The following is a 13,589-nucleotide window of genomic DNA, read 5'->3' on the forward strand; positions in this document are numbered from 1 at the left end:
AGAGCTCCTTCTCAAACAATATTTCTATGACTAATGAATATAATCAGGGGAATATACCTCTAAGAATACAGAGGAGTATAAAAGTGAAAGGCAAACTTTTAGATGGATTTTCTCAACTTCTTTCTATATCCCATGTTCATGGAATTGCCAAGTTTACTATTTCAGAGAAGACATGGATATTTACATTTGTACTAGTTATTATTCAAGATACATTTTTGAGGAGCAAGAAAATTATAAATTTTAGGGAGTAATCAGTCAAAAATACTAATGTTTTCAAGCTATACCTAACATAACACTTGAAAATCTATAAAACATAACAATTTTCACGTAGGTTTACAGATAGACGTAGGTGGAAAGAACAGATTTAAAGTTAGAGGTACTCACTGGTCATGTGATATAAATATGACACTCTGGCTGTCTATTAAGGATTACCACTGACATAGGTGGATGGTCATGGAACACAAGAGGAGTGTAACTCATCTCTGGGAACTAGGGCCATCAAGAAAGGTACATATCAAGACACTTGCTACTTGGCAAAAAAGGAGAGTTAGAAATAAACAATGTTCAGGTTACCACTGTTCCATCAAATGATCACAAAAAAATATCCTATGACAGGAAGGACCAACAGGAAATAAAGGATAACACAGGATCTGGGTAGGGATGTGTGCATGTGAAATCTTGACAACTGTTACTAACTGATCTGTGTCTTGCTCTAGTAATAAGTACCACAAAGTTCTTCAGGAAGCTCACTGTGACTTTAAAATGAGAGTATTAAAAACAACAGCACAAATATTTTTAAAATAATAATAAAAAATAAAAATGGAGAGTATTAAAGCACCATTAGGCATATAGGCAGGGTTTATGGTTCACAATAACCAGAGGCATCATTTTGATCAGAAGTTGTAACTGTAACTCACTACCCATAGATACTTTCAGATTTCTCACCGAATCCTTGCTGTAAGTCATAAATGCCATAAATATTTTATTATAAAGCAGTCTAAAAGAAATATATGTGGTATACAGCAAATAAAGTTATTTATGTCTTAAATATGGCTTTTAAATGTCTCTGAAATACCCATTTTCAGATTCTTAAGAACAAGAGCTCAATGATGTTATGGATAGTTTAATTTTTATTATACATTGAACATGAACAAAAACACATGAGAAGACTCACTGTCAAATGTAAACATTCTATGTGTATTTGGCCCTAATGATAAACCAGTTTATGTTAAAAATTGGAGACCTAGGATTTGGAAAAATAAAGATTAAAACAACACTTAGAAATTACTACATAGTATATATATTCTTGGAATTTCTTTATTAAGTATCAGAATTTCCAACTGGTGTTCCATATTTACACTTATTTCTGCTGTATACCCACATTCAAACACTATCTCCACTCACAGGCAGCAACTATAGCTCTAATCTGGACCAAGTTCAGTCTCTGGACCTTAACAATGCTTCCATCATTTGGTCTGTCTTCATCACTGCTGTTATCAAATAACAAAGGCCTAGTAGGGATAGACCTGGCTGACACTCCCATCTATTTCAAACCACAAGATCCCATTAGGACAGAAGCCTTGCCCTCCTGTGGACCCAATTCCTAACTGTCTATCATAATAGTAACGCTTTCAAAAACTTTCTTTTAAGGCTGGTCCCCAACAACATCTTACCATAGCTCAGCTGATCCAGTGTTTAGTCCTCTCTGGCCATAGATTCATATTGAGCAACTGTAAAACCAATGAGGTGGTGTTTCATTAACTTAGGATTCTGAGGTCTATTCTTTATTTCATAGGACCAAGGACTACTTGATAACCTATCTAGATAATCAAAAGGAAGAACAGTATAATATTAATATAACTGGCAATCTTTGCTTCTTATGATCAAAGCTGTGCTCAGATTTGGACGCTGAATGGAGCTCGAATGTTTTATTTGATACTAAATGACAGAAATATATAGCTTTCTTTCTTTAAAGATGGTTGCCACAGAAATGTCCTGATCAGTATTCTAAATGTGGTAAAATGCTCCTTTATTTCAATACTGACCTAATTATTTTCAACTGAGCCTATTTTTGAGTTTAAGTCTGTTCTTGTTTTTGCAGAAATGGGAGTTTCTTTTAGCCAAAGAGAGTACCAAGGAATTGGGGGGGGGGGGGGGGGACCAACAACAGCAAAATTATTCATTTTCTATTTTCTTAAAAAAAAAAATTCTCCCCTGAGTTTATCTGTGAAAAGCCAGTGAGTAGAAATTCTTCATAAAACTGACTGAATTAAGAAATGAGAATGGAATGTAAAATATTTTTTATAAACATAAAAGATGCTCAACCCCAGATAAAATAATAGTAACAGTAATAGATTCAACCCCACTGTGTGTACACTTCCAGGGAAGTTTAATGCATTTCATTCTAAGCTCCTAGCCCTAGGCAAACACTGAATCATAGGCGGAAATATGCCATGGTTAGCACTAGAAGCAGCATTGCAGTTCATTAACAGAATAAAGCAGAAAATGGTTAGGTAAATGAATCTACAACATAAAAATGTGCTGGTGATGAATCTGCAACAGAGTAACATAAGTGAAGTTTACAGTATTTTTTTTTAATCAGAAAGCCCAATTGTAAACATTTGCATTAAACTACTGCCCCCCCACCCAAAACCTAACCAACAAAAATCATCTTTTATGACTATAAAATCATGAAGAATTTGTATTGCATGGCTCTTCGTTTTGGTGGTTTTCAGAGTAAGACATGAGCTGCATTAAGTAGCTTCACTGATTTCTCCATCTTGAATAACTGCCAATTCTGGAACTTCATTCATCCTCAGAACCTCTGCATAGAGCAAATAATTATGGAGGCTTCTAGGAAGTGGCAACTGACAGATAAAACTGTCAGATCGTAGGTGTTCTGGTTTTAGACTGGACCGAATTTCCAAACGACAAAGGTGGGCAAGGGACGGAACAGAGGCTGGAGAAAAAAAAAAAGGAAAGATGAATTTTTTTTTAATATTCTTTTTTAAAACTTTCCAATTCTTTGTGGTAAAAGAGAAAGCATATGTCACTTAGATTACTTTTAAAAGGTTTGTTAGGTGGGGATGACCACAACAAATTTTATTTATTCCTTTTTTTTTAAGATTTTATTTATTTATTTATTCATGAAAGACACAGAGAGAGAGAGAGAGAGAGAGGCAGAGACACAGGCAGAGGGAGAAGCAGGCCCCATGAAGGGAGCCCGACGTGGGACTCGATCCCGGAACTCTAGGATCAGGCCCCAGGCTGAAGGCCACGCTAAACCGCTGAGCCACTCGGGCTGCCCCTATTCCTTTTATTTTTCTTACAGCCTTTACCTGGTTCCTCTCTCTCATTCTCTCTCTCCTCTCTCGTCACACAATGAAAGTATTCAGGGCCACATAAAACTAAATTTTCATATTCTAAAGATGCAGCAATACCAGTTGGTACTTAAGAAATGGACGAAATAATTTTAGAAATGATAGAAACTTACAGCAGCAAATACTATATCCCTCTTACTCTGTTTCATTGCAAAGAGTCTCTAGACCAACCACATTAGGTGCATGAGTAATTTATGTAAGTTTCCTCTTTTTATCCATGACTTAGAATGAAAATTTAAAACTGATAGAAAAGGAGCACTTACTGAGTACCTACTGTGCCACATGCCCATACATTTCACATACATTATCTTTTTATCTTCATTAACCCTATGAGGTATGTATTATCATGTTCATATAGAGGTAAGAAAACAGGTTTAAGGAGGTTTAAGTAACTTTCCAAAGGTTATACACCTTGTACATGGTAGCATCAGGATTCAAACTCAAGTGCATATTACACCAAAGCATGCATATACACTTAAAACTACAGCTGCCAAAAGCTAATTGCTAATTAAAGGACAATACAGATGTACTTTATTAAGAATCATAAGCTATTATTTCATTTTCTAAGACGAGAAGCATTAACAAAAGAAGCTGATGTCCACAGAAACTGAGAGTACTAAAAACAACTATTGGTTTTATGTGAATCAAATCTAGTTTTTTTTTTAATTTATTTATGATAGTCACAGAGAGAGAGAGAGGCAGAGACACAGGCGGAGGGAGAAGCAGGCTCCATGCACCGGAGCCCGATATGGGATTCGATCCCGGGTCTCCAGGATCGCGCCCTGGGCCAAAGGCAGGCGCCAAACCGCTGCGCCACCCAGGGATCCCTCAAATCTAGTTTTTTATTAGTCTAAGAAATCTAACATTTTTGTTTAAGCATATTGGCTTTAGTTTAGTTTAGTAAGAGTGAGGGAAACTCCTCAAACCACAGTTTTTCAAAATGCCAAATAAGAAAAGCAAAGGAGTTCTAGGATTTTTTTTTTTTTTTTTTTTTTTTAGTTCTAGGATTTTGTACATAAACCTGAATCTAAGAAAACCTTAGAATTTTCTCAAACCATGACTCATGGACTCCCCATTATAAATATTAAGACTGTAGCATCTACAATACATAAAACATTTATTTGCAGTGTTTCCATATCTATATCTTGTTTAAATTTTACCCTATCCTGCAAACTTAAAGAATTCTTTTCTCACTTCTAAGATACACAGGTAGGGGGAGCAACACAGAGATAAGCAAGAATGCATAGAAGAAGCTTGCCCAAACTACAAACGCCCACAGTTTCCCAAATGAGTAAGTGGGTTCAACTTCAATGAGTAGGTTACCTATGTTGAACTATGACGTAATAAAGAAGCCTTCTTACCCAGTGAGACCAGGAACAATAATTGGTCCTAATGTCACTGGGTATGCACAAATGTCATAAAAGCTTTAGAAACAAGTATAGCTGATTCTTAGTAAGCACACAACTCAGCTGGTAGGAACACAAGTATGTCAGCATACTAGAAAGTATCCTATCAGCTGCAAACACTAAGCACACCACAGGCATGGTCAGATGGGATTGACAGAGGAAGTGACAAAATTGGAGTAGGTGAGTTACACTGAGGTTGGTTAAAAGAATTTTTACTTATATTCAGTTGCAGTTTGTGCATCTTGTTCACTTGAAATCTCTTCATTCTGCTTTCTTGTTAACAGATAATTAGTACACACTCAGAAGGAAGATAAAGGATGGCTGTACAACCTGGAAGAGAGAGGCCCACTTGAGGTGAAAGGATTCCTAATGCCTCTCCAGCATCTCTGACTTGCCAGATGACAATGACTTACAAACTCCTCTGGCTGAGGAGAGCTCCTCTGGCTGCCCCACAGCCTCCTGCAGTGCCAACAAGCTTTTCCAGGCCATCTGACTACACCATTGTAGCACCATCATTAAAACTAAGCAAGCCATTTATTTATATATATATATATATATATATATTTATATTTTTTATATTTATATATTATATATATATATATATAATATGAGGCTATTTAGTCATCTTGTGGTCAAAGCCACACTTGCTATGAAAAGTTTAAGTAACTTGCCCATGTTGACACTGTACATCAACAATAAAGCTGATTTTAGACCTAAACGATTTAACTCAAAGTCTAGGATTCCTTAAAGTGTGAAAAGCCCCAAATAATTCTCTAACACCTTCTAAGCCACTGGAACCATTCTAAGTTTCAGAAGATCTTTCCATTTCATAATACCCCCAAAAAAGGAGGATAGTTACTTGTTGACATTGGTTACAATTTTAATTGTACCATTTTGGTTTTTCTCCTGTGAGCACAATAGATCAATGGCATCGCGAACAGTTAGAGGGAAGAACTATATTCACTTGAACTGAAGGGAGTCTTTCATTTGTAGATTATTAACATAGACAATAATATACCCCTCAGTGCCATCTTAGTTTAATATGCCAGTGAATACTGGCATTATAAAGTTTATAATCATATATGATCATAAAGTTCCCTTTATGGAACTTTATAATCATATATGCAGTATTTTATTTTATTTTATTTTATTTTATTTTATTTTATTTTATTATTTTATTTTTTTTATGTATTATAGTCACAGAGAGAGAGAGAGAGAGAGAGAGAGGCAGAGACACAGGCAGAGGGAGAAGCAGGCTCCATGCACCGGGAGCCCGACGTGGGACTCGATCCCAGGTCTCCAGGATCGCGCCCTGGGCCAAAGGCAGGTGCCAAACCGCTGCGCCACCCAGGGATCCCTATATGCAGTATTTTAAAGCTCACAAAATTCCTATGAAAGTTTCAGTGATGCATAGTATTTCCAGATGTGTTGCCACGAGGCTGAAAAGATTAAGCCATGACTTGAATTTATAATATGAAATAGCCCAGAAGTTGTATGTATATAAAAATGTACTTAATGAAAACCTGTTAAAACCAGATTTTAATCTGTTAAATATTGGGATTTAACTGATTGGGATTATGGCACTGGGATTATGGCACTGATTGGTAGCCTAGAAAATCATGTCTGAAATCGTGCTATAATTTAAAGTCACTTTTCTGACCCAATCATATTCAATTTAGCATGTTAAACCTAGCTTATCTATAGACCTATTAGCAGACAAGCAACCTTTAACTTTTCATTCCTATACGGAATTCTTCAGTTTTGTTCATTTTATTGTATATACTGACAGAGCAATCAAAATAGAAGGCTACATGTTACATGAAGTTTCATTAAGATGAAAAATGATAAAACTAAACCCTACAATTCTTAATTCATTATGCTCATTAATGCCAACTTTCCTATAGCACTGAACTAGAACATACAGACCCACTATCTATGTTTTCCACAACCAATCATCTCTAGCCTGCCCTCATGCCAATATTCAAATGATCCATCTGCCTAGACCATATTTTGATGGTTCTTCTGCATGGCTTTCCATATCAAATGTATTCATTTGACTTCTGGGGTATCTAGTACAATTTATATTTCTAACATTAATATATTGTTTTTCTGGTTGTTCTTTGTTGCAAGTCTTTCTTAATTTACTAGTACAGTCTCTCTCTCTCTCTCTTACTGATTACAGCCAAAACCTCTAAACAACATACAGAAAGCAATTTCCTGAGGGTTCTGAAAAATAAATGAAAGATTAGGGCAGGAAATCAAAACATGGAGAATGACCAGTAGAACAACAATAAACAGAATGAAAGGAAAGAGCACCATAGGGTAAAAAAATCTGTGTGGAGTTGAGAAGCCACTATTAACAAGTTGTATGACCTTGGACAAGTCATTTAAGTACTCTGACCTTGAGTTCTTCCTCTGTAACATGGGCATAATGCCTTATCTATCTATAAAATGGACATGAGGGCAGCCCTGGTGGCTCAGCGGTTTAGCCAGAGCAATCAAAATAGATTTGATTCTTAAATCTTCAAAGTGAAATAGGAGGTCTTTGGGGCACTCTCTCTCTCTGAGGGCCTAGTTCTCCAACTACAAACTTATCTCGAATCACTCCATCTTCATCTCTCTTCTTCTCAAAGAAATGGCCTATTTGAGGCTAATCCCATCTCTCTCTGGCTTTGTGGATTACATAAATAATCATTTTTATCTAACCAAATCTTTAATGTTGTTTTTACAAACTGAGATCCCCTAATCTGTAAAATATGTTCAAGCCTCTCTGCCATGACTTTGCATCATTCCCTTTGGCCATTGTACTAAAAGAACTATACTCACTTTATTTCTTCATTCATTTTGCCTAATACACAGCTGACATGTAATTAAAGAATCCACTCACCAGGGAATTAATGGATATAAACAGCAAGATTTGTAAAAGTCCGCCCATAGAAATACATGATAGCTTCTCTTCACTGAAGACTTCTGCCTATGGTCCATATTTGGAACTAACCAAAATTACAAATTGAGTGATTAAAAGTTCTCAAATGAATAAGCTATCAAGAGCTAAAGCTTCTATTCTAATTGCCTTTCTACCTTAAAATAGATATTTTGCATCTAGAAAAAAATTTTTTTGTTTTAATTGGGACATCCCTGTCCCCAGGGTCTACCTGCACACAAATCCAATGCAGTACATATCTAGGAGTAGTAAGATGGTCTTTCAAATAATATTGGTGATCTGATATTTAGAATGCCTTTAAAAATTCTGTTTTAATTGCTCTAGGGCAATATTTTCTCCTCTCTTAGCTTACCAACAGACTACTGACAACATCAAAACAGTTTTAATGGCAAAATGTTTCAGCAACTATGGCTACAACCCATTAGTATCTAGTTAAGAATTACCCACCACACACACACACACACACACACACACACACACACACACACAGCCACATGGATTAGTAAGAAGCTATGTGAAGCTACACTTGGATTCTAAGAGGCTGTGTGAAGCTAAAATTATATATGGGCAGATGGAATCTTGTTAAAATTTTAAGTTAAACTATAAATTTCTCATAAAAAAAAAAAAACCCAAAACTAAGTCTGGCTCTTAAATCTAACAATAAGGGCAGGCTATAGGACACTGTTAATCAAGGCATGATTCTGCTAGTTATGAAGGCCAATAATAGGGCTGGAATCTTGGAGGTCAAGTTTCTATAAACAGAAGATCACATGTTTAATTTTTCAAGATGAAAGGCAATTACTGTTGGGGTTCTTGGTGATAATGCCTCAAACCGGAGGAAATTCCTCTAGAGTTAAAAACCACTGTGAATAGTGGCTTCTGAGTCTCACCAAATATTGAGCTATGATTCTATGAGCACAGCCCCTGTGACTAGAAACAATACACCATTTTTCCTGTAGTTTTGAAAGGGCAACTCTGTACTCCACATACGTTCCTGATTCCTACCAAATTTAGAGACCTTTCAATTTACTGAACATCTTATCAGAAAAATACAAGTTGGGATTTTGCAAGTAAGTATATAAAATAAGCAGCAGGTGAGTTTTAGTTAACTATTCCACCACACAGCATTTGTATAAATACTCATTACCAAGTACACTACCACATGATTTGTAGCTTTTATTGACCTTTTCTTGGGCATGGACTCAAATAAGACTTAGTTATGGTAAACTGGGTTACACGCTATGTTGTACTGTGATAGCATATGAATCCTAAAACCAGTATCTTAACACAACAAAGGTTTATTTCTTTCTCAAGCAAAATCCTCCTGGGGCCAGGTGATGCTCCAGCGTAGGTGCCGGAAATGACAAGTATTTCAGGTTACTTCCACCTTGTGTCACTACCATCTCCAATGTGGCTTTCACATTTCCTCAGCAAAAGAAGTGAGAGCATAGAGAGCTCACCCAATGACCTCTGACCACTTACACCATTCACTGGATAATCGAGGCTAGATAATTCAGTCTTCCTGTGTTTCAAGGAAGAGGAAAATGAATCAGAACTCTGTTAACTGAGATCTGTCTCTGCCACAATGACAAAATCTGTTGTAAAAATTATGTGAGGCAGGTTCTATTATTATTATCCCTTCTTTTAATTGAAGAAACCAGAGATATAAGTAACTTCTCTATAGTTAGAAAGTAGTGGAGGTGTGTCTATTTAATTCCAGAGCTCAAATCTTTAACCATTTTACTTGGCCTTATGTCCACGCAAAACCTGAACCATATCACTACCATAAGAGTCAAAGCAGCAGAGGAGTAAACTCCCCATTAGCCTGAAATGTGTTGTGCCACACCTCCCATCTTTTTAACAAGTAACTTAATGATATAGAAGATACATCCTGAGGGGCATCTGGCTGGCTCAGTCAGTAGTGCAGAGTCAGGAGTTCAAGCTCCATGTTGGATGTACACACAACTAAAAGTAAATAAATAAGTAAACTTAAAAAAAAAAAGATACATCTTAAAAGATGTATCTTTAAGATACGAGATTTACCTTTTGCACAAGATACATATTCTTGCTATAGATAACAGAAAAATATTCTTTTAAAACTAGATACATTTTATTACACCTTAAACTAGAAATGACTTGAGTAGACAACTGGAATGCTAGTTAATTATTACCATAAAGGTATACTTCGAACTTACCAATGTTATATGCCAATTACATCTCAATAAAGCTGGGGGGAAAATTATTACCAGAAAGGATTATATAGATCAACTACTGCTAAAAAAAATTGTTTCTGGTGGTTATTCTTCAATTTTTTAACTGTAAATATAACAATCTCTTAAAATAAGATGCTACATATAGTCAGTTTGGTATACTTATTGTAGTGGTTTATCATGAAGAGTACATGAGGAAGGAGCATTGCTCCAAACTACGAGCACTGCTCAAAATTTCAAAGGAAACTCTGGTTATGGACACTTGCTCAGCCTACCATATTTAGCAAAGAGTCCTCATAATGTTCTTTGGGTTTCACAAATAGAACACTTAACCTATCACAAATCAACCTTTATTTTCCATTTTTGTTTTGCTTTTACTTTGAAGCTCAACTATCTCTTAAAAATATGTTCTCAACTCAACCTGCAATACAAAATAGCTGTACTCTGATACTTCTTAGGCAGCATAATTTTTGATTCATTACTAACTACTACTATTAAAAATTGAGTTGAGAAGTGCCTGGCTGGTTCATTCAGTCAGAAGAGCCTGTGACTCTTGATCTTGGGGTCATGAGTTCAAGCCCCATACAGGGTGTAGAGACTAAATAAATAACATTTTTTAAAGAAATTGAGTTGGAAGATAGAATATTTAGAGAGAACTGAAAAAGTGCATATAGGTCATCCACTCCTCCATATATTATAAATCCAGGCCTGGTCAAGTCAGAGCAACAGACATCTCAATACCTAGATGATAATGTACTGATCTCTTAAGAACTACTGTTACTGAATTATAGTTTGGTACAATAGCAAGAGCCCACATTGAAAACTGGTAAAGTCAAGTCCCAAGAAACCATGGCTGTCAAGATATTGTCTAGACAATATCCAAAAGTATCTATACCTCTGAACAATAAGTTTATTTTATATTATGAACTCTGTAACGTAGTGTCAATGACTAGAGAGTATAGTCAGAGCCAAACATATAGCCTGTCCAGAGACAAGTTTCAGATTACCATGCTACATGCTTTCCCTGACTTCATTTTATATCCATCTCCACTTTCACTTTTCATTTTTCTTTTGCTTCCACTTTTAACTTCTGTTTTACTATTTTGTGATAATCTACATGTATAAACGACTTTAAATCCTTTTTAGAACAAAGCAGAAGAACACTGAAATGAATAAAGAGAGTTTCCTGGGGACCTTTTAGATCCTTTGTAGAATCTAGATTCATGTAATACTTTGGATAAAATTGTACATATTTGATCATTAAAGGGGGGATGAACTAAAGCCAAGAGCTTTTATCCCTAAGAATTTAATTACTTAGACTTACTTTATCTTGGACAGCTGACCGGGCATTAGCGAATTTTTTAAGAAGTCTACTACTATACGGTTAAAATGATGTTTCTAAGAGGTGTGTATATAAGACACATGATTTTAAAAAATTGTCATTAAAGCTGCATTCAGTAAATTTTACCTGGTATACATTTCCTTACTGATGCAAAACAACTTTTTGAAGACAAATCTGACTTCATTATTAAAAGATGAGCAGCAAGGGACTAGCTGTCTTTTTTACTTATAAACTACCAAGGCAAGCTACTGTTTCCTTATGACAGAAAAAGGTAAGGAAATGAGATGAGAATTTCGACCATACATAGCATCTCAAAGTCTTGAAAAGGGACTTAAAAAAAAATGGAGAAAATTCTTTCCTTGGAATAGACACTGGTATACCTAAGGAGCTACACATCTAAAATTATCTTGGGGCTTGCTAATAGTTGTAGAATGCAAGAAGCATCTTTTCCAAAAAATTTAAAGAAATATATTGACAAAGTAGTTTCTACTCCTATGATAAGTTATTGGAGAAAGTAGATAAAAGCAAGACTGTCATATATTTGAGAGGTAGTCAAAGAGTTGTTCTTTTGGACTCACTCTCATTGGTGTTAAACCTTGGCCATGCTTCTGCTCATCAGAAATCCTGCAGCTCAAGATTCAAATAAAGATAACCAATATACAGAAACAGAGTGTCAGGGTGCCTGGGTGGCTTAGTTGGGTAAGTGTTCGACTCAGTCTCAGCTAAGGTCTTGATCTCAGGGCTGTGAGTTCAAGCCCCATGTTGGGGTCCATTCTGGGCATGGAGCCTACTTGAAAAAAAGAAAAAAGAAATGGAGTGTCCTGAAAACTGAAGAAAAAAAGGAAAGCTGTGTGTATCGAGAGAGAGCCTTAAACTACAAAAAGGAAGAGATGCATAATCTTATTGGAAATTCAGACAACTAAGTAGATGCGCATATCTTTTCCTCAGCCTTACTTAAAATCCAACATTGTAATGGCTCCCATTGTCTTTTGATTCCAGAAGAGGAACCAATTAAGTATATCTTGAAAGATCAATATAACTAGGAGGAAGAAAGCAAGCTTTTCCTAAGCAGTTTGCAATTAGAACAGAGTTAAAAGGCTTTCCATGGGGCAGCCCCAGTGGCGCAGCAGTGGCCCAGGGGTTTAGCGTTGCCTTCAGCCCAGGGCGTGATCCTGGAGACCTGGGATCGAGTCTCACGTCATGCTCGGTGCATGGAGCCTGCTTCTCCCTCACCCTGTGTCTCTGCCTCTCTCTCTCTCTCTCTCTGTGTGTCTCTCATGAATGAATAAATAAAATGTTTAAAAAAAAAAAAAAGGGGATCCCTGGGTGGCGCAGCGGTTTGGCGCCTGCCTTTGGCCCAGGGCGCGATCCTGGAGACCCGGGATCGAATCCCACATCAGGCTCCCGGCGCATGGAGCCTGCTTCTCCCTCTGCCTGTGTCTCTGCCTCTCTCTTTCTCTCTGTATGACTATCATAAATAAATAAATTAAAAAAAAAAAAAAAGGCTTTCCATGATATGAATTAATAGGCCTTCCTAAAACCAGACAACCCAAGAGATGATGTAAATCAGAGTTCCTCAAATTCAGCACTACTGACACTTAAGGCCAGAAAATTCTTTTTCATGGTGGGCTGTCCTGCACATTGTGGCATGTTTACCAGCATCTGCTGCCTCTACTCTCTAAATGGCAAAAGCCCCCTTTACCAGTTGTGATAACCAAAAAACACTGGCAACCATTGTCAAATATCAGGGGCAAAATCACTCCTGTTGAGCATCACTGCTATTAATAAAACAAGTAACAAAGAGCTGCCAAGAATAACTCACACTCTGGATCAATAACACTCCCAAAACCATTCCACTTCCCAAACCAGGATACAGAAGGAACAGCAGGAATAGTAGGAAAAAAATGACAAGTTCAAATTTTGGGTATATCAAAATATGGAATACCAAATGGAGATGTACAAAAGGCAGTTGGGTATATGGGAATGGAACCAAGAAAAGAGGTCTTGGCTAGAGAAACAGGCCATTAGCTACATTGGCACCTCTCAGAAAGACTTTTGCAAACCTGGAGCCAAAATAAAATCCTCTTAAGAGATGATGATTATTATCCTATACAAATTCTACCTAGTACCTAATTAAATAAGAAGCCCTTGATGGATTTAGTCTACTGCAGGGTAATGTACTCATGTACAATTTTTACCTTCATCTGGACAAACCTGCCATATGTTAAAGTCTTCAGAGTAAACAGTCACATATCTTTACTAATTGATACACTGCAATAATTTTCCCATTTGGCATATGCTCCCTCA

General features: G+C 36.5%; 1 protein-coding gene across 4 annotated transcripts in view; it reads right to left on the minus strand.

The window, feature by feature from the left end:
* Positions 1-1,112: 1,112 nt before the first annotated feature.
* Positions 1,113-13,589, minus strand: part of ASB3 (ankyrin repeat and SOCS box containing 3) — a 108,101-nt gene continuing 95,624 nt past the window's right edge. For all 4 annotated transcript variants that reach the window (XM_041754488.1, XM_041754489.1, XM_041754487.1 and 1 more), the window contains exon 10: positions 1,113-2,959. In XM_041754488.1, coding sequence (XP_041610422.1) covers positions 2,754-2,959 — 206 coding nt within the window. In that variant the 3' untranslated portion in view covers positions 1,113-2,753. The remainder of the gene's footprint in view (positions 2,960-13,589) is intronic.

The sequence above is a fragment of the Vulpes lagopus genome, chromosome 5 (genome assembly GCF_018345385.1).
Source record: "Vulpes lagopus strain Blue_001 chromosome 5, ASM1834538v1, whole genome shotgun sequence".
NCBI lineage: Eukaryota > Metazoa > Chordata > Mammalia > Carnivora > Canidae > Vulpes > Vulpes lagopus.